General features: G+C 54.9%; 9 protein-coding genes across 9 annotated transcripts; 2 read left to right on the forward strand and 7 right to left on the reverse strand.

Annotated features, from left to right (window-relative positions):
• Positions 1–362: 362 nt before the first annotated feature.
• C8Q71DRAFT_825032 (NAD binding Rossmann fold oxidoreductase) lies at positions 363–1,883 on the reverse strand (the record flags this gene model as incomplete). Its single annotated transcript, XM_047926271.1, has 5 exons — positions 363–532; positions 597–794; positions 851–1,264; positions 1,312–1,768; positions 1,792–1,883. 5 exons carry the CDS (start codon positions 1,881–1,883, stop codon positions 455–457), a joined length of 1,239 nt encoding a protein of 412 aa, XP_047773040.1. The 3' UTR covers positions 363–454.
• Positions 1,884–3,416: 1,533 nt separating this feature from the next.
• Positions 3,417–4,467, reverse strand: C8Q71DRAFT_728014 (uncharacterized protein; the record flags this gene model as incomplete). Its single annotated transcript, XM_047921913.1, has 3 exons — positions 3,417–3,886; positions 3,945–4,240; positions 4,298–4,467. The coding sequence occupies 3 exons, from the start codon at positions 4,465–4,467 to the stop codon at positions 3,417–3,419; spliced, it is 936 nt and encodes a 311-aa protein (XP_047773041.1).
• Positions 4,468–6,703: 2,236 nt separating this feature from the next.
• C8Q71DRAFT_402561 (permease for cytosine/purines, uracil, thiamine, allantoin-domain-containing protein) lies at positions 6,704–9,602 on the forward strand. The gene is made up of 15 exons (XM_047918335.1): positions 6,704–7,143; positions 7,199–7,263; positions 7,318–7,347; positions 7,398–7,610; positions 7,669–7,754; positions 7,807–8,104; positions 8,159–8,372; positions 8,432–8,467; positions 8,539–8,543; positions 8,596–8,662; positions 8,710–8,844; positions 8,899–9,002; positions 9,055–9,113; positions 9,168–9,503; positions 9,566–9,602. The coding sequence occupies exons 1-14, from the start codon at positions 7,045–7,047 to the stop codon at positions 9,434–9,436; spliced, it is 1,680 nt and encodes a 559-aa protein (XP_047773042.1). The 5' UTR covers positions 6,704–7,044; the 3' UTR covers positions 9,437–9,503; positions 9,566–9,602.
• A 1,093-nt stretch (positions 9,603–10,695) lies between these two features.
• C8Q71DRAFT_402640 (uncharacterized protein) lies at positions 10,696–12,492 on the reverse strand. Its single transcript, XM_047918336.1, has 7 exons — positions 12,412–12,492; positions 12,285–12,363; positions 12,125–12,237; positions 11,823–12,067; positions 11,601–11,771; positions 11,296–11,537; positions 10,696–11,235 (listed from the first exon to the last, which is right to left on the reverse strand). The coding sequence occupies exons 4-7, from the start codon at positions 12,029–12,031 to the stop codon at positions 10,763–10,765; spliced, it is 1,095 nt and encodes a 364-aa protein (XP_047773043.1). The 5' UTR covers positions 12,032–12,067; positions 12,125–12,237; positions 12,285–12,363; positions 12,412–12,492; the 3' UTR covers positions 10,696–10,762.
• Positions 12,493–13,000: 508 nt separating this feature from the next.
• On the reverse strand, positions 13,001–13,798 carry C8Q71DRAFT_863164 (uncharacterized protein; the record flags this gene model as incomplete). The annotated part of the gene is made up of 2 exons (XM_047928128.1): positions 13,001–13,599; positions 13,660–13,798. The coding sequence occupies 2 exons, from the start codon at positions 13,796–13,798 to the stop codon at positions 13,001–13,003; spliced, it is 738 nt and encodes a 245-aa protein (XP_047773044.1).
• A 1,852-nt stretch (positions 13,799–15,650) lies between these two features.
• Positions 15,651–18,041, reverse strand: C8Q71DRAFT_843686 (uncharacterized protein). The gene is made up of 3 exons (XM_047926573.1): positions 17,627–18,041; positions 16,142–17,572; positions 15,651–16,087 (listed from the first exon to the last, which is right to left on the reverse strand). The coding sequence occupies exons 1-3, from the start codon at positions 17,897–17,899 to the stop codon at positions 16,034–16,036; spliced, it is 1,758 nt and encodes a 585-aa protein (XP_047773045.1). The 5' UTR covers positions 17,900–18,041; the 3' UTR covers positions 15,651–16,033.
• A 272-nt stretch (positions 18,042–18,313) lies between these two features.
• C8Q71DRAFT_402785 (permease for cytosine/purines, uracil, thiamine, allantoin-domain-containing protein) lies at positions 18,314–20,784 on the reverse strand. The gene is made up of 11 exons (XM_047918337.1): positions 20,317–20,784; positions 20,170–20,259; positions 20,030–20,113; positions 19,955–19,978; positions 19,846–19,905; positions 19,633–19,789; positions 19,545–19,576; positions 19,278–19,490; positions 19,184–19,229; positions 18,845–19,122; positions 18,314–18,792 (listed from the first exon to the last, which is right to left on the reverse strand). The coding sequence occupies exons 1-11, from the start codon at positions 20,526–20,528 to the stop codon at positions 18,402–18,404; spliced, it is 1,587 nt and encodes a 528-aa protein (XP_047773046.1). The 5' UTR covers positions 20,529–20,784; the 3' UTR covers positions 18,314–18,401.
• Positions 20,785–21,122: 338 nt separating this feature from the next.
• Positions 21,123–21,886, reverse strand: C8Q71DRAFT_863166 (uncharacterized protein; the record flags this gene model as incomplete). The annotated part of the gene is made up of 2 exons (XM_047928129.1): positions 21,123–21,322; positions 21,370–21,886. The coding sequence occupies 2 exons, from the start codon at positions 21,884–21,886 to the stop codon at positions 21,123–21,125; spliced, it is 717 nt and encodes a 238-aa protein (XP_047773047.1).
• Positions 21,887–22,793: 907 nt separating this feature from the next.
• C8Q71DRAFT_717998 (MoaB/Mog domain-containing protein) lies at positions 22,794–24,099 on the forward strand (the record flags this gene model as incomplete). The annotated part of the gene is made up of 7 exons (XM_047921207.1): positions 22,794–22,969; positions 23,023–23,103; positions 23,156–23,194; positions 23,262–23,338; positions 23,406–23,605; positions 23,677–23,816; positions 23,874–24,099. The coding sequence occupies 7 exons, from the start codon at positions 22,794–22,796 to the stop codon at positions 24,097–24,099; spliced, it is 939 nt and encodes a 312-aa protein (XP_047773048.1).
• Between the last annotated feature and the right edge of the window lie 270 nt (positions 24,100–24,369).

A 24,369-nucleotide genomic window follows, 5' to 3' on the forward strand; every position in this document is an offset into this window, starting at 1 on the left:
GGGTCGCGTACAGCCACTGTTCACGCCGTATTCGCTTGTTCTCGCACTCGTGTTCATGTGCGAAGATGCTGTATTCTTTGATGTATGTACAGGGTTTGTTCGTAATCTACCAGCCTTCCCAATCGCTCCTCTCCACCAATCAGGCACTCCCTACCCGCGTCTCGCCGCCGTCCAGGTCGACGGCTTGCGCGTATCAGCTGTGCAGCCAGCATACGTTCGCGGCATGTCTACAGACCAATCAGCGCGAGACAGAGTCCGCCGTCATGAGATTCTACAACCACACGGACTCACCAGTCATACTGCGGAAGTCCCAGCCGCACACTAGACGGCGGTGCAGCGCAATCGCGGTGCTGCTTTCACAGGATGATCTCCCGGTCAACGCGACCACGTCGGCAGTGAAGCTAGACAACTAATCATACATGTACGTCACTTTCTATTTTCAGAATCGACATCATCACTGCTTGACCACATCCCTCGTCGCGGGCCGCAGAGGCAGCCCCGCCGCCTGATACACCATATCGATCGACTTCATCTGCAGTCGCCACAGCCGTCAGTCCACCATTGTCCGCAGAAACACAGGCTAGAAAAATGCGCACCTGGTCGATAGAGCTCTGGTTCGTGACCCAGTGCGCAGGCTCGCGCCCGCGGAGCCTGTCGACGAAGACCTCGAGCTGCCAGCGGTACGTGCTCCAGTACTCCTCACCGTGCGCGCCCGTCTTCCCGGAGTACTTGTAGTGCTTCTCGTAGCGCGTCTCGCCCGTCGCCTTGTCCTTTATCGCGATGTAGTGGTACAGCTGCCCGTGCCATAGCCGTCAGCGCCGGGACCACCTCGGACGAGCGGGGGACGTACGTGGGGCATCATGAAGTTGTACAGCGTCACGACCGCGCGCTCCGTCTCGACCTCGATGGTGGGGAGCTCCCACACGCGCGGGACGAGGCCGGCGACGTTCGCGCGGCGCATGTCCGCGTACACCGTCGCCTCGACGTCGTACTCGCCCTCCGCACCCTCCGCGGAGCCCTTGCGGTACACGAGCGTCGCGTCCATCGCCTCGTCGACACGCGCATCCCAAGGCGACGGCCGTGCGTGTGCGGAGTTGACGCGCACGGGCGCACCCGCGTCGAGCGCGAAGCGCGTGCTGGAGAGGACGTACGTCATGTCCATCAGCGCGCCGCCCGCGAGGTCGAACTGCCAGCGGATGTCGGACGCGGGGATCGAGCCGACGGGCGAGGTCATGATCGCGTGAGTCCGCAGGATCCTGCCGTGCTGCGGGCCGGTGAGCATAAGGGAGAGCAGAGGGAGGGCGGACGCACCTTTGACACGACGTCCTTGAACGCGTGCGCGGCGGGGTGGCACTGCCAGTGGAACGCCTCCATGACGACCTTGCCCGTGCGCTGCGCAGTCTCGACGACGCGCCGTGCCTCCGCCTCGTTCGCGGTGAAGGCCTTCTCGAGGAGGACGTGCTTGCCCTTCTCGAGCGCTTTGATCGCCCACTCGCCGTGCTGCCCGTTCGGGAGCGAGATGTAGACGAAGTCAACGAGCGGGCTGTCGAGCAGCTCGTCGTACGACCCAAACGCGTGCGCGATGTTGTACTTCTTCGCCTGCGATTGCGCAGTCTTGAGGTCGCGCGAGGCGATGGCGGAGAGCACGACCTCGCCGTGGGTCTGGGCCGGGCGGATAATGCCTGCCGCGTTGATCATCGCGGACGAGAGGATCCCGATTCGCAGTGGATCCGAGGTCTTGGTCGGCACGGAATTTTGTCCATACCACCTGTCGAAATATGCATCACGAACTCCTCAGCAAGAGGCAAGTCAAGGGTACCATTGGTGTAGGAAAGTCGCACTTTGGAACCTCTTTCAGCCTCACTGAACACGACCTTGTACATGGTCACTCACATCTGAATAGCCTACATGTCGACTCATTAGCTTCTTCTACGTACTTGGAGCATACACCGGGGGCTCACCATCGCCATGGTCGCGAGATTACTGGAGATGACAGTCGTTAACTTGGAAGTCGCCGGAGTACCTGGAGTAGATTTGCGAAACGACTTGGAAGGCCAGACTTTAAGAGGTCGAAGGGCGTGGGGCACTGCCAGTGAACCTGACGTCACAACTGCTCTCATCGCCGGCAGAAACTCCGAGCCACCGGCCGGTTGTAGTGAAGTGTATTCAGCATGCAAGTAAACTTGAACAGATTTCTGGCAGTGGACATACTAGAAGGTTGGTGGAAGAGTGCGTGCATCGCCGAGGCTGAGCACCGGCAGTTGAAGTCGGCCAAACCACACGTGCTGACGTCATGGTTGCGTCGATTCCGATCTCGGCAGTTGCCGCCTCTCCCTGGTCGACTTCGCTCAGGCTAGTGCCATGCTCATAGCGCAGTCCACTCAATGCCACCCATTAATGGCCCGTGGCCTAAGCCTCGGACACTACAGGTCGAATACAACACGGTACGTGCACGTAAACCCTATATGAACTCATTCAAGTTGAGAACTCGCCATTTAAACCATTGCTCAGGCTCAGGCTCTCACTCTCGAGTCTCGGTGGAATTAAAGCAAGTGGCAGGCGAATCGGACTACGTCTCCCTGAAAAGATCTGGAAAATTCGTCTCGCGGTGGAAGCGAAACCCAGAATGAACATGCTGGTTGGCGGGCTGTTTGGTTGCAGCCGACGGCGGCTGCCAGTGTCCGAATGAACGTAAGCAGGCGACGTTGCCTAATGTGACTCTGCACGTCAAACGTTTCCATGATGAGCTTGATCGTCCGCTCCGTCGTGTTGACCACTGCATACCCTAATGCGTCACTTGGGCAGAGATAGGCAGACGAAGTCCGCGAGCCGGACACTGAAGTGGATTCGGAGATCGTAAGGATGTCAAGTTAGGTCGGAACGCGCAAGATGCATTGTATGATTAAATCTGACCACTTGCCTCAGCCGATAGTAAGCCGATACATAATCACTTGCATAGCCTAAGCCACAATATTGCCATGAAGTCGTTGCGCCGCGATGTTTGAGGCATGATTGAACGTTGAACAGTTATGCATGATCCCGCCTGCAATGCAGAGATTGACGTGAACACTGTAGGGTTCAGATTACGCAGCCACCAGCTGGAAGAACTACTGATACGCACCGGTGAACTGTCAGGTGTGCTCCTGGTCGGCAGTCTCATCATCATATACAGTGAAGGGTACTATATCGGACCTATGATCAACACGCGATGTAACTCTATTGCAATATTACATGGAACGCACTCCGTCATGATGAACTGCCATCATCAGCCCCACGGCGAACTTATTCTGATGATTATTCCTCTCGAATGTGAGTGACCGAGCCTAAATCGAGCGCGTGCGAAGCAAGCAGATAGCGCTGAGACTGTACGCGTGGTCGCTGCAGTCGATAGGGACTTCTCCAAGTCGCTGTGCCTACTAGTCGACTGAGTACTCCGGAGGCACGTCGACAACGCGGCGAGGCTGTGGCTCCCCGGGATAGAATCGGATGCCAGAATCGACGTGGTGATTGTAGGATGTCTGGAGTGTCACCGAGCTCGGTTGTGTCCGGAAGCTGGGCGGCGGGGAGATGGACGACCGCGTGTCGGGCGGGCTCAGAGAAGCGACGTCGGTCAGGGAAGAGGTTGCCAGCCCCGCGTTATGAGTGTTCGACGTGGTTGCTATGGTCTCGAACAGCGAGATGACAGTTGTGAGTTGAGGATGGGTCGTATAGATGTCTCGGGCTGTACGGCGCTGATCGGTGCCACGATTCTCCGAGTCGTGCGTGGGCGCAACGCCTTCGACTCCAGTATCGTCCCCTTTGCCATCCCCGCCGACGACCCTCGGCGCAGGGGATAGTGCGGCCGTGATCGCACCCGAGTGCGGCAATTCGATCTTCGTATACGGGTCTGGAAAGTTGTCAGATGATTCAGCATACAATGAATGAAGGGTTGTATTCATGCTCACCGACGGCTCCGGGGGCCCCAGGTAGACTACCTAGGATCGAACTATCCTCGAGCCGCATCTGAGCCCGCTTTTTGCGGCGATAGTACCACGCTAAACACCCAAGGATCACCAAGCAAAAGCCTCCGAGTGCGACCCCGACGGCTATCCCAACTTCATGATTAGGATCAGCTGGTCGAGAGGGGAGGGTGCTCGCTGGTGCAGATATTGCCGGCCCGGGGGTACCCGCTGGTGTAGGTGTCGCGGAGGTACTCGTGAGTGTGGTGCTTAGACTCGGCTCCGAGTCCAGCGATGATGGGCTGTCCATGCAATCTGTTTTAGCACATCAGCCTGCATCGGAGGTATACCTAGCGTACCGTTGCAACGAGGTGTCCGAGTAAGTCAACGAGGTGTCCGGCTCGTAAGTGTGGTATATAAATGTAGTGTTGAGGGAGGAGGAGGAGGAGGAGCTGCTGCTAAAGGAGGAGGAGGAGGAGGAAAAAGTACTAGGAGCCGTCGGCAAAAGGCCTGACAACGGGTCTGCCATAACAATGGACTGGTCTCATCAGCACATTGGTAAACAGCCATGGAACGAAGGGACACCGTTGTGTCTGCACCTGGTACTAAGAAATTTCCAATATATGTCTTGTTTCGACTATCAGTACTCATACACCAGTACAAACGGAAATGTGTACCTTGCCACCTGAGTCTTGCAGGACAGGAGGCGCGTGGCACAAGACCTGTGGTGCGGAATCGGTTCAGCAATGCCACAGTAACGCTGACTCCATTGAACATTATAAACCTACTTCTAGGGCTGTGTCGCCGAGTCGGCCCCGGACCCCTGGCTTCGAATCCGTGACGGGTACTACCGAGTGAGAGGCTATCGTATTGCTATGATGAGTATGATACTGCGCGTGTGCTGTAGCCCTGTAAGTAGTGGAGACGAACGATCAATCTGCCAATCACGCGATTGACGGACTGCAGTCATGAATATCAGGGAAAATGTCACATATTCAGACGGAATTGCGATGCGGAGGTCGCAGACGATGCTTCCGGGTCTGCGTTCAACGATCATGGTAGGTTTGCATGATATATTGTGGTTTTTGTATCCGTTACGATCGGTCATTAGTTGTGTTGTAGTTGTGTTTTGACCGCGCCGTTGCCACCACTCTGACGCTAGTCTCACTGCCGTCACCTGTGGATCTGGTTCAGCACCTCAGGAACTAGGCTCAATGGTTCGGAGTAACATACCTCCTCGTTCGGACGCAGAGTCAAAGTGTGCCAAACTGGTGAGATGCGCTCAACAATAAAGATCTCACCGCATTTCAGGGAAATGCACTCAGGACAGGTGCCAGAGTCTCGTTCGAATTCGTCGCAAGACAGGCACGCTGGCATCGCGCGATCACCCTCTGTCGGCGATCTCCCGCATCGCTCGATATGTTCACACCACGCAGAAGGAAAGGCTGAGTCGGTGCCAGTCGCATGTGGACCCGCGCCTCGTCACGGCGGGCTGCAGGGTCGCACTCGACACTGATGTACTGACATCAGGGACGCAGCTTGAAAAAGTCCAACTACGTACAGCGTGTGTACCGTCCTCGTGCAGCGCCAGCGCTGCCCCTCGCGGCTTTGGCTTTGGCCTGGGCGATGGCCCTTTCGGAAGATGCTTCATGGGTAGGAGATCTCCGCCTTGCTCTGTCCGAGCTGCCGGTCCCTGTCGAGGTCAATATCACCGCACCACTCACGACAGATTATGTTGCCGGCTGCCTCGAGGAACTGCGAACGTCGTCGGTTAGCCCTCTCAAATAACAGATCGCCACACTGTCCTCGCGGCACGATCACAGCGCAGCGCCCCTCTGAGCGTCGCGTATACCTCGCCGCATCACGAACTGATGCCACAGGTTAGCCTTATGACAGTTGCTGGTGTCCGACCACCCTCTCGCCATCGAGGTACTCAGCCGGCGGACGCCGTCGGTGACGCGTGAACGAAGAGTATGTAACAGGGACGCACACTACAGTGTTCAGTAAAAGAATTGCAAAAAAACACGGGGGCGCTTCCTCGTCGCTGTGTTCACCGGTCGGCTGCTATGGTGCATACACTGGTGCCACATGCCGGAACGCTTCATCGCGGAGAGCAATATTGGAGATGAAGACGTAGTGGCTCTGCTCGCGGAGCACACGCACACGCACACGGTCTTCCAGCTGTGTGACATTGTCCCCATCTTGGTGGTCTCCTACGAAGAGCAACCCCAGACAGAATCATAGCTACGCGGGCCCATCAAAGCCACCTCGCGTGGCGACTATATCATCGTTACAGGCTATGGGACTCACCGAACAGCTACCATCTGAGATGCTACTTGCACTGCAAAACGGTGCCCCTGCTAACCACTGCACCGGACGGAAGATAGATGGGTTCGCCCATCAACCCGTTTGTCATTTTCTCGAGGATAACTTTGGGACAACAGGCCGTCATGAGATGGCCTGGCGCTCTGTGAGTTCGGTCAGATGAGTCCGGAGGACCGGCACTGAATATGAATAGGTACTGGTTCCTGGGAGGAGACGGGTTTTCTCACCAGGTTTTACATAGCAGAACTGTCCGCCCAGCCGAATCCAAATTGTGGCGAGAGGGTCAGGGCGGGGGCCACATCTACACGATGTAGCGGCAATGTGGTATGTGCTAAGTAGGCGTATGGGTTGCGGTCAAGTCGCGATGTTGTACGAACATAGGCCGCTAGTGATCTGAGGCCGCCGCTGTCAGTGTCACCGTCAAGATGTCGAGATGCGCGTGCCGTGTGCCACGGCCGGCGGCTAAATGGTCCCTCCTCCTCCTCCTCCCGTCTCCGCTTCTCCTTTCCTCCTGCCAGCTCGGTAGTAAAACATTTGACTGTGTCCGAGTCAAATTTGTCTGGTGATCGTAATCGAGTGACAGGACGTCTCTACTGTCCTACCCCGAGCGTCATGACGCTGACTATGTCAGAGCGCTCACTTATCTAGCGGTTCACACGACAGCACACGACTTGTCGCCCCCATCAGCGTACTGCAATGGGATTTCTATTCGAGGCATAGCCATAAAGGAGGGACATGGGTCGCATGAGTCGGCAGGCAGTTCTGTGCCGAACTGACTGCCATGAGCGCAACAGCGTACCTCCAGCGACTCGTTCGCAAGTTGGAAGTCAAGCAGGTGGACTCAGATGGGGAGTTGTCGTACTCCGAAGGGTTCCTGAAGGTGATTACAACACTCTCAGTTGTCAGTGCATCTGATCACTCTTTCTCGTTCACAGAATGAGGATCTCTATCCTGTCCCGCCCGAGCGACGCACTTGGGCCATGTTGAATTATGTCTCGTTGTAAGACTGTCGTCTCAACTCGCAGCGCACTGCTGATGTTCCCCATCCTCTCAGCTGGGTTACTGACGGTTTCAATATGAATACGTATGTAGCATCCTCCCGCGAAGCCATGACCCGACTCACTATAAGCCCAGATGGCAGATTGCCGCTTCTATGATCAACGCTGGTTTATCTTGGTGGCAGGCTTGGCTCTGCGTTTGGTTGGGATTCGGCGTGGCTGCACCATTCGTTGTGCTCAATGCTCGCCCGGGAGCGATCTTCCATATCACCTTCCCCGTGGTTTCTCGCGCTAGCTTCGGGATCTGGGGGAGCCTCTGGTGCATCCTCAATCGGGTGGCGATGGCGTGGTAAGTCTTACAGTACCTCAGAATAGTGAATAGACACCGATAGTCGTCACGCCTGGAGCCTTTCGTACGGCGTGCAGGCGAGCCTGGGTGGATCGTGCGTGCTCGTCATGTTGCGAGCGATATGGCCGAGCGTCGAGAACATCCGTACGCAATCCTATCACCAATCTTGTCCGCGTCCTGTCTCAACGACTCGCAGCGAACTCGATGCCGGCTTCCTCTGGAACGACGACGCGGGACTTCATGTGCTTCTTCCTCTTCTGGCTCATCTCCCTACCGGCGATCTGGCTCCCCCTCCACAAAGTGCGGCATCTCTTCACCGTCAAGGCCATCATCGTCCCGATTGCCATCGTCACCTTCTTCATATGGTGCATCGTCAAAGCGCACGGTGTCGGACCGATCGTGCGGCAACCGGGAACACTGCATGGCTCAACTCTGGCGTGGATGATGATCTCGAGAACGATGTCGTGCATCAGTAATATTTCTACGCTCATAACGTATGCGTACCGCCCTCCTCAACCGTGCGGAGATACTCATGTGCATCCGTTCAGGAACGCCCCGGACTTCGCGTCGAGGGCACGACGGCCGCAGGATGCTCTGTGGCCTCAGCTCATATCCATGCCCCTTGGCTTCGGCATTGTCTGCTTTCTCGGGATCATCGTCAGCTCGTCGTCACAGACTATATACGGCGAGGCTATCTGGTCTCCGATCACTCTGCTCGGCACGTTTCTCGACGATAGCCCGTCGCATGCAACTCGGTTTGCGGTATGTTTGTCCTATCCATCATCTGTCCTTCGTCGTATTTGACAATGCTTTCGATACAGGTATGGTTCATCTCGGCAGCGTTCGTCATCGCACAGGTTCGTTTCATGGCTGTGTCAGAGCGTGCAAGCCTGATGCTTCGTCATCTGCATCCCGATTGAATTTCTAGCTTGGGTGAGTATCGATGAATCACATGGGATAGTGCAGTGCTCATGTACGACTTCAGCACAAATATTGCCGCGAACTCAATCAGTGCTGGCTGTGACCTCACTGCCTTGTTTCCGCGCTTCATCGTAAGATGCCTAGCTTATGTGTTGAGCATCTCTGACCCTGTGTGCAGAACATCCGTCGCGGAGGCTACATCGCTGCGATAGTTGGATTGTGCATGCTCCCATGGAACGTTCTCAAGAGTAGCAACTACACCACGTTCGTGTCTGCGTACTCTGTGTTCCTTAGTCCGATTGCAGGAGTGATGGTGAGCGACCGTCGACCTCGACTGATTGCGCGACTTTCTCAGCTCGCGCTGTAGGTCACAGATTACTACATCATACACAAGGGGCACTACCGCGTCAGCGACCTATACCGCCCCGATAAAGGTGGCTGGTACAGTTATACGTATGGAATCAATCTACGGTAGGTCTTGTACCACCTTCTGATTCGCTCATGATGGTCTTGAGCGATGCAGGGCATATGTGGCGTATATCTCAGGCATAGTCATCAATGTCGTAGGATTCGCTGGTGCCGGTACGTCGTCTCAAGCTTGGCTTTATCCTCATGCTCATGCCTGTCGCTGTATAGCTGGCCAACCAGTTTCAGAGGCAGCCATCCATATCTATGACCTATCGTTTTTCACAGGCTTCGCCGTATCGGCCTCCATATATTGGACACTCAATCAGATCTTCCCCGCGGCCGGTGCAGCGAAGACCTTCCAGGAAGTCGATCACTCGGGTATGATAAGTCGCATCGACGGCATACATGACCCCGAGGAGCCGGAGAAGACGCAAAGCGGGGATGAACTGGAGAGCGATTCGAAGGATGGCATTTCGGAGATCGTTTCAACAGTATGAAGACACAGTTCGCTCATGTGTTCTAGTAGACTATGATGCGGTCCACGTAACATTGGTCGAGATATTGGTAAGATTTCAAATCTCGGTGTCCATGCACTAGTTCGCGCTAATGCTTCACTCGAACCACAGGGAGCTCGTGTTGCAGAGTATTCCGTGGATAGAATATCAGACATTGTGTACACAGATGCAGGTACACGCGGCGACAAGGAAAGCTTCCACTTGCCACGAGCGCGGCCAGATAATCGACACCTGTCACCGCTATCACATCCATTACGGGTGGCAAGCTGAAGCTGCACGCTCTTCTATAGGATTCTTCTTCGCTGTGACGGACCGGAATAGCGCAGGGTCTTTTCGCGAGGAGTCGCTGTTCGATTGGCTGGCGCGGACGCATGCCGTACAAGCGTGAAACGTTGCATGTACTGATGTGTGCCAGGATGCCTGGAGGCTACGGGACTTCTTCAATGTAACGGCTGGAGTGCAGGATCGTCTGGGATCGTCTCTCGTGGGTCTCGTGTTTCCGATGATGATAGGTGCGTAGCACGCCGGTTGCTTAAAGTTGGGAAACACTTGCTGATACACCGTCATGGGCCCAGTGGGTCCTGTCTTGCCACACAACACCGTTTCGAGGTCCTCGCCCTCGGCTACAGCCTTTGCGACAACGCACGACATGGATGGAGGTCCGAATGGACGGCAATTCTGCTCACATCCCGTGCAGCCTCTATGGAAGTCTCGCGCCTCCGCAAGCTCGACCTTCGGTTCTATGTCACCTTGGTACGCCCCAACGTGCCAGTGTCGCGTAGAAGCGGCATCGCCATGCCATCTGTGTATTCTCTCTACGGCCGCAAAGCGCGGGCAACTCAGGCTCGCATTACTGAATCTCATGTTGTAAAGTCCTTTGTGACCGTGTTATGGGAACGCGCAGCAACATCGTAGGCTACGGGTGTTCCCAGTGATAATATAACTGATGAGCGGCAGCAGAGCTCGTCATGATTGTCCGAGGCGCAAGAGGGTGCACCCTCATGGTAGCGCCATAACGTGAGTAGTCCCAGCTAAGAACAGGTTCACTTCACGAGATGATCTGTCATAAGCCCAACTACATCGGAGCCGACAGCGACGACGACTTCGACTGGGAAGAGGTCGCTGTCCCGCAGGCAGAACAGCTTGCCGTGGTGTCTCTGGCGGCCGACAATGATGTATGTGATTGATTACGCTACAAAGACCCTCGAAGCGCTTACTAGTCGAACATGGCATCGAAGTGACGACGATGTTAGTAGTATCGCATATCTGTCAGTCAGTAGGCTCTTATCGCTCTTCCTGTTTCCGTGATTAATCCTCCGTGTATGCAGGCGGTAGGTCGACAACGCGACGACGAGGTTCCGGAGCCTGTGATTCGCCACCTGGATGAAAGCGGAATCCGGAATCGACGTGCTGGTCGTACGACGTACGGACACTTGCCGCGCTCGGATGTGTTCGGAAGCTCGGCGGAGGGGTTATGGACGACCGTGTATGAGGCAGAAAAGTGGCGTATGCCACGGAAGGGGCATCCTGCGCTGTGCTACGTATTGGTCCCGACCAAACGTCTTCTGTGACCGTCGTATGGAGCGGCAAGACGTTATCCGGGAGACCAAGTCCAGCGTTGCGATTATCTGGGCAGTTCTCGTCAACCACGAGATTGGCATTCGGCGGATGCGAGATCTTTGCGTCGGTCGCCGTTTGGAGGGCAGGCGACTCGGCTAGCTCTAGATCTGCCCCCGAGTGCGACTCTAAGTCCATAGGTGATGCATCTTCGGTGAACGTCTCTGCAGGATATCGTTGTCATATGAAGATACTAATGAAAGCGATGTAAGACTAGCACGTACTGGTTCCCGATACTCGACGTATAATATGCCGCGTGTCGCTTCTGGCAGTCAAGCACTGGTTCCACCTTTGCCGGCGTCGGCGTCGGCGGCACCGCCACAACAGACACCCAAGACCCATGAAGAGTAGGGCCCCCAGAGTAACCCCAACGGTCCTCTGAGTGATTCTGGTAGTGTCCAATGGTGCGGGTGCGTCCTGCGGGATAGCTGGAGGGAGGGTGCTTGAGGGGACGAATGCAGTCACTCTATATATGTGAGTAACATAAGTATTGACCCGCAAAGGTGCCGCAACCCGTTGTGGAACGTACACAACAGTTTCGCCGTCTGATGTCATCGTGGCATAGAAAATACGAGCTTTCTCGGATATACTAGCCCTCGACGTCGTGGGTGCATCTGGAGGGCTAGTTGAATCGAGGACGACTCCACCCAGCAGCACGCCTCGGGATGACTGAGTTGGTCGAACTCTGTTGATGTGCCAACTTGAAGCGATGTTAGTATCTCCCGTAGAACCCGTTTTCTGCGTAACTTACGCAACAATTTCGCTGCCTGATTTGACAATCGCAAGAGAAGCGGAAGAGAAGCTATCGGGAGTTGCATCCAAAGCTCTGTTCGTTTCGAACTCGGTGGTGGTGGAGATCTGTGCGGGGGCCCACATGGGCGAGCCTAGGGCGTAAGTGCCTTGGGTGAATCTTGAAGTAGTGCTCGGCATTAGAGAACAACCTGAGAAGGGGGCTGCCATCGCAATATACGGGGGCACGAGCCCATTTATGATAAGCTGCAACCATGATGATGGTCAATATGTTCGTCCCAAATGACAGTCACTTGTACATGCCTTGTGATGAATCCGCTATGGCAGACTGCAGCCAAGGGCGATGTTCGCGGAAGTTGGGAGTGTCGCTGGACGTCATCACAGAAGGATGGATGATCATGAGCACATCAAGGCAACTTGAAGAATTGAGCGCTATAAGCTGACTGCGTGGGTTACTACTCACAGTGATAATCGCTCACTTGACCGGGGTTTTGCTATCAGCTAGGAATACGGGCGGCTCTTAGTGCCAGGACAGGGCTGTACTGGATCACTGTGAGCAGTATCGTGTACCGGCAACTAGAACTGCGTACGCTTGAGCCCTTGTAAGAAGCAAAACCGACTCTTCATTTGACCACGTAGTTGTCATTGCTCAGATAAATGGTTGTGTCCGACTATCATGTAGGAGAACTCGGAAGGTCGGGAGATCATGGTGTAGACTCATCTATCAACCTCAACGCACAGAGCCAACTGCCCATCATCATCTGCTGTGCTTATTGACGACGGATGTGATAGCACACACAGGTATGCTCTTAATTGACTGTAAATCGATGCAAGTCAGCTCAGGACTCGTTCCACGATGCTGACAACGTCAAGGTTCATATATCTTGACATACCTCATGTACGGAAGTCGCTCACAAACAAAACAAGTAGCATGTCGACGTGCAAATGCAGAGGCTCATGGTGACCTGAGGGAGGGCAACACTATGAAATGAGTTGCGAGATCATCAAGCTGATACAGTTGGGTACATCCCTCACGAATGAATGTAACATCGGCCTAACAAGACATGTTGTCGTAAGTGACGAACTGTTACGATCACGAAGCCACTCGATTCCGCAGGCGGCCCGGCAGGCCCATCGGTATCCGAGAACTTGACACTCGGTCACAAGCCCACGCGCTCCTCAGTCCTCTGTGTATGCTGGTGGGCGATCCAGGGTGTCTGTGGATATACCGGCAGCCGCAGACTCGTATTGAAATCGGAGACCAGAATCGGTGTGTTGCCCCGGCTGATCAGGAAGTTTATGGATCGCTGGTATGCGGACTGTGGCAGCCGAAGGCAGAGGCGGCATTACCGACCAGCGATACGAGGAGGACCCTTGCTGCGCGACGAGTGAGCTGTCTCGGAGGCTGAGGTGATGTGCGGGCGAGCTAAGAAGTGGTGACTCGAGCGGAGCATGTATCTGCTCGTCCCCGAAAGCGTTCACCGATGTTGCCGATGGGTCGATTTCGAAGGATGCGGCGCGAGTTACATGGGATAAAGATGATGAGGCAGTGTAACGACGGGATGAGGCAGGGTCTAAGAATGGGTCCGACGATCGCGGGTGTATATCGAACCTGACATTGAGACGCGGAGCACGTGTATTGTCGGTCTGTTGGGATACCGATTGCTCTATGGAGTGTCTAGGTGTGCCGATTATGAGGACGTCTTCCGTCGCCCACATTGGGCAGGATGACGGATAAACCTGTGACGTGACTGGTACGTTGTTCCCCATGTGTGGCTCTGTACAACATGATGTCAGTGAGCAGCGCTATCAAGGTTCAGCAGGGCATTTCCACTCACCCTGATTCGGTTCCTTCGAGTGGCGCAACGCCCGCTTGAGTTTCCAGCGACGGGCAACACACCATATGGAGGCAGCAGCGACTAGCGATGTCAACGAAGCGAGCCCTACTGCGAGACCGATGATATTGGCATTAGACATGGTCCGGTGGTGCACAATGGAAGACAACGTAGGCACAGAGGAGTGTGCTGACTGTGCGCTCGATGTCCCTCTCGATGTCTGCATGAGAATCACAGAAGATGTTTTTGAGGCCGATGTCGGCGTGCTGGATCCATTGGTGAGGGTTAACCGAAGCGACGATGAGAGGTGTGTGGACAAGGGTAACGTCTCCGACTCCGACATGATTGTCGGAGACGGACTGGACACCTCAGAAGACATCGCCGCCGACGAAGACAAAGACAATGAAGAGGTCAGTGCGTCCGATGAGCCAGAAGTACCCTGAGAGGCATTGGTTGGCGAGATGGTTACGTCGGTAGTGAGACTCGTCGAGTACGTTGTCGAGCTCGATGGTGGAGCTTCAACAGACAACGAATATCTTGACGGCGCAGTCTGAGTCCATGTCACTTGATTGATGGTGGTGTTAACCATTCAAGTATGGGTCTCGAGAACGGGGCAACAAGTCTGTGCATGTATCAGGGAGGAGTTTACAGAGTCATGGCCGGACATACCAACGCAGGGGATCGTTTGTGGACTAGGGCCAATGGTCCATATGCTAGACCTTTTAATGAAGGATTGCGGCTCGTCAACTGAAGCTTTGATAAAGACTCAATCACAGTCCGATCAACTAACAACTAGTTGTTCGGATGCGATGACGACATACCACACTGCATCCAGCAGGGCAGACATGAGCCATCGACGGAGAACGACTGTATGTGGTGCAACAGCCCAGCTCGTCTGAGAAGTCACCGTGCATTCGTCTCTTCTTGCTTGCCATTGCCCAATTGATCCGGCTCTGACGGAGGTGATTCATGCGTCAGATCATCCGGAGGCCAAGCAAAGAACACAGACTTACCTGTGAGTGTATAGACACAGCGCAATTGGAGACTGACGACCAAGACACCCCATACACTGCGGTACGAACTAGGTCTCGGCGATAGGAAGCATTGACGAGTATGAATAATGCATGTACATATCCGAGCTAGCGAGACCAATTGCATAGCCGTCCGAGTCAGCAAAGGCGCGCATTGACGCACACAAGACTCACCGCAAAGCCGACAGACCATTCTCTGGTTTGCTTTGTCGCACCGGTCTACATGTATTGCTCGCTGTATACAGAGTCGCGGTCTATGAGTACGTCAAGAAACTGATGCAATCCTTCAAAGCGCCTACGCGGAACAGCGTTATTAACTGTCGTCGAGTCTTCAGTGTGAGGTTCGCGCTCCGCAAGGCTATCAAGCATAGCCCACGCCTGCAATCCATTTATGCTGATATCTAAGTAGACATCGGCGGCCGAGTACGGTATCATGGCTCCTCATCTGAGTCGAGCTCGCCAACCTGTTCGAGTGATCATCAGTGAGGGGAGGCTGGATATCGCAGGTGCGCAAAGGGCATACATGAGCACTCCCTCTATCCGTATGACCCGTCGCCACAGGAGAGTCCCCCGCAAGTACAGTCCGGCGCGCAGACATCGCAGCCTGTAGTAACTTGGTGATGCGGACGGGATCGCCAGACCTGTCATTGTCGTTGAGAATGTACTGCTGAAAGAGGAGGGCAAGTAGTTGTGCAAGTCGAATGCGCCGTGGCTCTGAGCCCACTGGCTTTGGCTGCGTATACGGTCATATGACTTATGTCACTGTGGCGTCGACTCAAAGTCATTGGTTGACTTATGTCTTATGTCCCGGTACTTCGCATTCCCTCAAGTCAATGTTGTACCTGCCGCCTTTACTCTCTGCAGGTCTGCCTGTGTTCGTACGGGGCGTGACGAATAGCGAAAAACGTTCACCGGATCCCGAGGTCACTCAACCAATCCTGACAGCCATTCGACTCGCCCAATACATTCTGAAACTACTATCACATTGAGAGCGATTCACGTTCTGTGTCCGTTCGTTGCTTTACGCAGGAGCGTACCCAGCCGACGCGCTGAGGCTCAAGCCAACGAAACATTGTCACGCCGGGTCATGTACTACATAACTCTGGCGGCTACGCCCAGAACATGAGCGAATATCGCATTGACACGTATGAGTGAGTCCGGCATGATACCCCAGCATGCTACCTGATACTACCTCCAAGTGAGCGCCGTGGCATTTTCGGTAAAGGTCGAGTCGGTGACGTGAGTCCGGCGCCTCGCAGACCCACTCACAATGAGCAGGCGCAAGAGTTCAGCTTCTTGTATCGGCGAATGTGTGTATTTTAGCAACCCGATACCGAGCCAATGCCTCAGCTACCCCATACCATCACTTCATCCGAGTCATCCGAGCCATGTTCGCTAACCTAGTTGAGGCACTAGTGAGCTCGACTCAGCTTCCGCAAGGTAGAAATGCATACCTGAGCACTCTCCGGGTCCGTGTCCTCGCTTTCGCTGTCAGTCGCCATAGGGATGCTTCCACTGGACAGCTCTCTGCGAGCACACATCGCCGCCAGCAATAGCTGGGTCATGCGCACGGGTGCCTCGTGCATGTCACCATTCAAGATATTCCGGGTCACGTCGGTTTGCGTGGTGCTAATGCTGGGTTGTCGTGTCCCGAGACGGGGAAATAGGAGATCGAGGATAATTGCGAGGTCAAGCAAATTCGCGGTCTTTCCCCCGATGTACATCCTGGTCTGCAGGAGACTGAGTGACTCCTGGCCGATCGGAGCCACCGAGCGCGGCGGTGGAAGGGTCCTGACATCCAATATGGACAGAGTAAGGAAGTCTAGCCGAGGACATCGCCGCGCGAACTCGATAAGCGCGGCAACTGTTGGCTGCTTCGGGAACTGAGCGGGACGACGCGATGCCGGGCCATAGTGCGCACTGAAGGAGTGAAGGTCTGGCCAGGCACTTGCACATGCAAGGGCGGCTTCATCGTCCATGCGGGGGATACACCCGTCGAGCTCGATGCTCATGTTCTCCATCTCGCGGAAGGACAAGTATGGTTGCAGGACGTCCATCAGGGAGAGGGTCGTAGAGAACGTGTCTCCGGACACAAACATGTTAACCTCGTTCAGAGATTGGGAGAGCTTCTTGCACGCGGCCGCGACGGCGTCCTTCAGAGCCTCCGTCGAGACGGTCTCTAACCCCGTTAGGCAGAGACTTGTAAGGTTGGGACATCGAACCGCGTCAGATTCGAAGAGCCGTTGAATGTCGTGGGCACTTCCGGAGACATTGAGTTCTTCCAAACCGGTAAATGCTTCGCCGAGGTGCAAGCGGTCCGAGTTACTCAGCCCATTGAAAGAAATCTTCAAATCGAGGGCCTTGAGAGATGTCATGTGAGATATGTGCTGTAACACTTGGTGGTCGACGACAGCGTTGGAGTACACTAGCTCGAGTCTCTCAAGGCGATGGAGTTGCGTGAGGGAAGTCAGGTAGCGCGAAGGAACATCGCTCGGCATGCCAGAGTCTATGGAGAAGCTAGACAGGTCCGGTAGTGCCGCGACAACGAGCTGAATGAGGACGCCAGTGGCTGATTGCCTCAGAAACGGATTCGTTCGCGCCCCGGGGCGGATTGGTCCATCTGCGAACGACATCCTGAGCGTTCGGATAGAGGGTGAGAGCAAGAGCGATAGTGGGGCCGGCTTGCTCACGTCGACTCCGTGCACTACAAGGGTGTGGAGGCGTGGTAATAGAGGTTGGTCGGCTGAATGACGTTCGAGAATGACCCAAACAATGTCCATCATTGTGGACGCGATAAAGTGAATCCACCTCAGGCCGCGAACACGCCTCGCGTACTCCTGGAAGCGCGACCACTGCTTGGGCGTGATATCCTCGGTGATCGTATACTGCAAAACCATTAGGATCCACTGATCAGTAGTCCTAGAAAACTCAAAGCTTACCCAAGAACCGCTTAGTTGGAAGGAAGGCAATATACGCAACAAAGCAGCAAGATCGTCCAGGTTTCGCCATAGAATGTCGAGCGCGGGACCCATGAACCCCTTGGATACGCATGCTAGCTCCGTCAGAGTCCTGCGCTCATCTCTGGCCTTTCTTCCATCTCTCCTCCGCATCACAATGAGCTCCGGCTCGTCTGTCCATTGGGGCGCAAACTGCCCTAGAATCTGTTCAAGGAGATGCGGTATCTCAAGCACGCGACTTGGTGCTGTACACATCTGCAGGAAAACCAGGGTAGAGGAGAACCGGGGAAGCTGTCCGGAGGAAGGAGGGTCGGCGGGACGAGTGCGACTCGTGTGCGTAGCTCAAGTCGTGTTGGTCGCTCCTGGCAGTGGCGAACAACGGAGAACGGCGAGAAATGAGAAACGAGATGAACATTGAATTCGGCGAGACCGTGAAACGATGAGCGCCATCGCGGTCATGTGACACGTACAACGCGCGTCGCGCCAACGACGAATGTGCTCTTGCTGGTGACCCTCTTGATGTCGGCTTGCCGTTGACGAGCATGGGCGAGAGACATAATTGTTGACAGATGCGTAGTTGACCACTTGAGAGAGCCGTCTTACTGGATTGACAATCCGATGAGCAGATGAGAGCTCGACAGCCCTAGATGATTGGAGGGAACAACGGGTGAAGACCGGGCTTGGCAACGCAGGCATCAATAACCAAGCGGAAGGACTACATTGGTCTCGTGAAATTCTCGCTTTTCAGATAAACTACTCATGTGTAAGCGATCAGACGCCTCCCGCTCCACCACCTCACTGCCGCATAGACCACAATACCGAGGATGAAGCCGAGCAGCATCCCCACATCACCCGTACCTGCCCGTGCGATCGGTCCGACCCACCATGCCTTGTCCATGCAAACCACGATGAAGCCTACAGAGACGACAAACGTGATGACACTGCAGTAGCTCGGTGCGAGATTCGGGTGCTTCGGGTCGTCCCACGCCTCGAAGACGTCGTAGCACGACCAGCGCATGCGGCGATAGAGCACATGTTCGACGAGGACAACGGCGACGTAGGGCGCGAGCCAGTAGCCTATGAACCCAAGTATGTCGGAGAAGATGGAGTAGAAGGTATTGGAGCCGACAATCGCAACGGGTATGATTCTGCTTGCGTGTCAGCCGTCCTCACAAGCAGCGCGAGCGACACGATACGCACATGGCAGTGGACGCAATGGCAAGGAAGAACCTTGGTATCCGAGCAAAAGTGGGCGCCAGCGTCATGAAGCTGTTACATGCCGTGTACATTGACGGTGCACATTGACTAGGCGTCGTCAATGCCAGCAGGACCACGAGAAACTTCCCAAATCCGCCTGCGGGCTCTAACACCGCGGCGATGAGCCCACCGATGTCGTTGCCATTCCCAAGGCCTGCTTTCCACGAAGGGTTGAAGGCCGCCCCCGCTGTGAAGGCTGCGCCGAGCATGTGTGCCGGCATCTAGCGATGTAACCATTCACGAGGGTGAGCACAAGTGGAGTTTCGTGGTGTGAGCGCTTACACTCGACAAGAGAAGACCCGAGTACGTGTACGTCCATATCCTCAGCCTATCTGCATAGTGAGAGCATGTTCGCAGCAGCAGTGCCGCGACTCACGCGCTTGCAGTATGATCGTGATACACGCCCTGGTCAGGCGTGAGTGGAGACCAGTTCACGACACTGGCTGCGAGTGTCGCTCCGAACGTCATGATGTTGGAGGCCCCCACAGGTGTAGGGTTAGATAGCGGCGACTCGACTAGGTGTTTGCCGCTCACACCGAGCATCGTGATGAAAGCGACGAGGTTCGGAATCCATATGAACGTATTGTACCTATCGGGATCGTTATGAGCATGCCTGGGCTCGATAGTACACAGGCGAGCATACCAATGCAGCACTCGAGATCCACTGAAGACTACCTGTACATTAAGAAGGTTAACCACGAATTGTGTGTACTCCACACCTAAGCACGCACCGCTAGGGTGACGAGTGCGATGATCACGATACCAAGAGACGCATTAAGGTGCGCAGAGACGCTTCCGAGTGTCTGGCCGCCGACGATGGTGTTTAGGATGAGATAGCCTTGGAGTGTGACGGTAACAAGTGTGCTAGGTATCAATGCCCCGTAATACCTACAAAGAGATCGATCAGCGTCGACATGCGAACACGGAGAAGTGAGGCTACATACCCCCAAGAAAAGCGAGCTTGCACCATTCCACGCATCCCTAGTTTCGGCCCCAGAACAGCGCTATCTTGGGATGTGAATAGACATTTTCAGGCAAGAGTTGACGACGTACAAGAACGCAGGTATTGTACACGTTCTGTTGCATCTGGTCAGCGAATAATCACAACGCAGTAGTTGGTTTGATCACACTACATCCACCACCAAAATGGCCAGGAGCGACGCCCTGATGCCTAGTCCGTAGAATGCCGGCCCAACGGTACCGGCAGTCAGTCTGCACACATAAACCATGGTCAGATGTTGTAGAAAACCACTTTAGCGCAGACGTACGTTAGGATGTTCAGATTCGCAGAGAACCACACGAAGAACATCTGGTAGAGACGTCGGTCAGTTCTCTGCTCCGGCAGTACGGGCGTAATGCTGTGGAAAGTCTCGTGTCCAGCCTCCTCTATGCCAAACGGGGGACTGAACACGCACCCATTCGTCTCCACGCCCCACCGTGCAAGACGAGCAGTGAGTCTCTGCAGCGTGGTTTGCGGCTTCGATGTCTCCTCATCCCCAGTTGCGCACAGCGGGTGGCTAGCCTGGATCGTCATAACCGCAGGCAGCTGCTTCTCCGAATCCTCGTAAAGCTCGATCTCCGACTTCGCCGTCGACCGCCTCAGCTCCTGAACGTCAGTGTGCGACATAGCTTGCCTCAGCTGAGTGGGGATGGCGACTGCCTAAGCGTCGGACTCCGAGCTCATGAACAAATTCCGTTATCGAGAAGGCACGAGCATGACGGTACGGCGCCGGAATGGCTAGGTCATGCGGGAAATCGCCTTATTGTTCCCGCCGGTGCTGGCCTGTAGCAAACACAGAAGCAGACACTGTGCCCTCACGTGTAAGCAGCAAATGCCACGACGGAAGACCGTCTGTTGCGTACTCGTCGACTGGCCATGTCATGACTCCGTGATGGATTCGATTAGGACACAGGGCGCGTACACGGGGGAATATCGGCAGACTACGAAGGATGTGCATAACAATCATGCAACGCGACCTAAATCTGTGAGCGCGTTGCATGAGGTAGCGCCTGGACTACTCACGAAGACGACTCGTAGCCACGCAGCTTCATGAACGCCCGGACCGTCTGATACAGCTCAAGCACGCGGCGCGCAGCGTTTGTCGCCGGGTGAAGTTGGCCTTGAATTGCTTGCTCCAATTGCAGCGTAGGTTCCCCAATTGGCGATATTCTGGCGCACCGCACGGAATGTCATGGGCCTTTCGTCATCTTGTCTGCGCGGTCAGACTTGTGAGGGTCGATTGCGAGACTGGTGGTTTGCGGGTGTAGACCGCGAGCGCGGTGCTCCTCGGCCGGCCCACAAGTCTTCGAGCTTTTGCCCGCGGTATCGTGCCGTACCAAGCAATTTGCGGACGATGGGGATGAGGGTCTGGTAGGGCATTCTGTATAGCTCCGGTGGCGGATGGAACACGTATGTGTAGCCTGGAACGCGTCAAGGCGGTGCAGCTGCTGGGAATTAGGCAACGCACCATTGCGGATCCAGTCCCGACTAGCATCCTTCTCCCTGAACTCAATCTTCGGCTTTCCCTCCGCGTTCTCCTCCACGTACGCACCCCTTGTCACGACCAGTGACATCGCATTCTTTATCTTGCTAGCGACCTTGGCCCGCATGACAGCGGAAGGAAACTTGTTCGCGCCCATGACGACGCGAACCGAAACATCGACTTGCCCGGGGTCCTGCTTTGGGTTGTACGGAGCGGGGCCAACTGGGATCGATGGGTGGTATAGCAAGCCTTTGGGGACAATGCGAAGGGTTAAGGCCGAGAAAGTCACTGTCATCTGCGAGTGCGGCGTGCGGAGAGCGGGATGAGTTGGGTCAAGGACAGCGTTGCGGTTGCCCCATCTGGCCGGAAAGACCGTACCAGGGGTGGTTCCCTTGAACTGTTGGATACTGTGTAAGATGGACTGGCGGGGAGACAACCACGACTCACACTCAAGGACCGCAGCTTCCTCGACTGTTTCGACATCCGACTCAGCTCGTAGCATCTTTGCATGTTCGGGGTACCGTAGCTGCAGAATGCGAGCTGATTGTGAGCGTTCGCGAGCCGCTGAGGGTATGTAGTATGATAGTAGATGTAGAAGAGGCAACTAATAAAGGTTACTTAACTAACAACGGCGGCTCAGCTCGGCTGAACCAGTCAAGTCACATGACCGGGCGTTGATGCATTGTTTTAGACAGTTTTAGACAAGTTTTAGACGACCTCTCTCACCTTAACACCCATTCCTGTTGATATCTTACGCATCACTTCACCTGTCGTTTCTTAACACTGCTTACTTACATTTTCGCCCTTCTCCTTATGCCTTACTCCTATGCCCATTGCCCGCACTGATATGTTCGCCCGTAACGGTAGACGAGGTCACGCGTGACCTGAGCTGTACTAGCGTAGTCTGCTGATATAATCTCATTTCTCGTTTCTTGCAAGTACTGACAGTGATAATTATACTGGTCCAACTTGAATGGCATCAACGTAGGCTGCAGTGGTATTTCTTCTGGTAAGTGCGATGCTAGGATGAGGTAAGTATGATACAGTGTGTAGTGACCAACGAACAGATGAGTCCCTGACATTGACAAGTCCCTGACCGTTCAAATCAGGGTCTATGACTTATTGGGCGTACTATCTGCCACGCCACCAGACGCCACCGTGAAGTACGCATCCTCATCGGCGTCCGACTTCGCGTCTGACCAAGCTAAATGCCTTATCGAGCGACCTAGCCTTACAGAATACTTACTAATACTAAAGCTTGCATGTATCCCCGCTCCCTTTCGCACCTGTACTTCCGAGTCAAACCCTTCCGCTCCGGACGTCTTCAGTTCTCGAGCTGCTACTCCAGGTTCACAATTGCTCGGCGCCCGGAACCGACAAACGTCCCCCACCAATCGACTTGCCGTAACATGTCGCAACAAGGTATCCCGGGCGATCCATCCGCGAAGCCTGCCTCAGGCGCGAGCGCTGGTACAGCGCCAGATGCCCTGCCAGTGACGGAGTGGAACTTCCCAGTGTCGCCCGTGCCTCCTAATCCTCTCGGTGAGGGGCAATATATCAAGAGGGCAGCAGCCCTCATCATAGGGTATGTACACTGGTTGCCATCCGTGTGCATCGTTTCTGATCAACATTGGTCAGAGATGAGATACTGAACGGCAAGACGCTCGATCGCAACTCCAACTACTTCGCGCGTTTCTGTTTTGAGAATGGCATCGACCTGTGAGATTTATGACTTTGCGGTCAGTCCCACGAATAACTCGTAAGCTGACAGAAAGCGAATCGAAGTTATACCGGATGACGAGGATGATATGTGCGTACGCTACGTCATGCACATGGCGGACTTCCGCCTCATAACTGTCGTCTGTCTGCACCTATAGCATCGAAGCCAGTCGTCGACTTGTACAGACGTACGACTTTGTAATCACCTCCGGAGGCATAGGGCCTACGCATGATGGTACGTGACAATGCTGCGCGATCAACAACCGTCCTTCCTAAAATGTCATACTCATGAACCGAGGCAGACATCACATATGCTTCCCTCGCAAAGGCGTTCAACCAGCCGCTGGAGAAGCACGCAGAGACTCTTTCGCGGATGACGGCAATGAGCCGCCACCGCGCCGACATCATGAACCAGACTGCGGAGCAACGCGAGGCTCGCGAGCGGATGGCCCTTTTCCCTGCGAGAGCCGAGGCACTCTTCATCGGGCCTGATGTATGGGTGGTGCGTGTCGCTGGGCTATCAATGCCGGTGCTCACAGCACATGCTGACATGGAGAATTTACTTGTATGCAGCCCGTGGTGCGCCTGGAGGGCAAGCTCTGCGTCTTCCCGGGAATCCCAAGACTCTTACAGAAGATGCTCGATGGGCTCAAGCTCTACCTACCTCTCCCGCCCTTGAGCGAGCGCCCCTTCCGTCTCCAAATCTTCACGAGGTACGTCCATCTGACCCCACTCCCACATTTGACTGGACACTGACTCACACACCGTAGCATGCCGGAGTCGTCCATCGCCCCGTACCTCACTGAGCTTCAGGCACGGACGAAGGCCGCTGGCGTGCGCGTGGGGTCGTATCCACTGCTGATGCGGGGAGTGTACGTCGCGCTCATCGGGCGAGACGAGGAAAATGTGAAAGTGCTCGCGGCGGAAGTGGCAGAGAGGCTTGAGGGCAGGGTCGTCACGGAGGAGGAAGCGGCCAAGGAGAAGGCAAGTATGTAGGGCGTAGGGGAGGTACCAGACTCGGAGTAGGGCGAGGGATGTAACAGTACGCCGAATGATGTCGCCTGTCTATCATAGTTCCTGAGCATGTATCCTTTGGGGGAGATATGGCATATCATCGATCATCATCGGTAGACGAATAACTATTCGTTCGTCCTTTTAAGTTTAAATCCAGTGAATACCAGATACCATTAAGTTCAAGTTATATATAGCCTCTAAGACTGATATCTTGAGACTTGAAACTGCACAAAGCGGCACGCGTATATCACG

Source organism: Rhodofomes roseus, assembly GCF_022264815.1.
Source record: "Rhodofomes roseus strain CIRM-BRFM 1785 chromosome Unknown C8Q71scaffold_37, whole genome shotgun sequence".
Taxonomy (NCBI): domain Eukaryota; kingdom Fungi; phylum Basidiomycota; class Agaricomycetes; order Polyporales; family Fomitopsidaceae; genus Rhodofomes; species Rhodofomes roseus.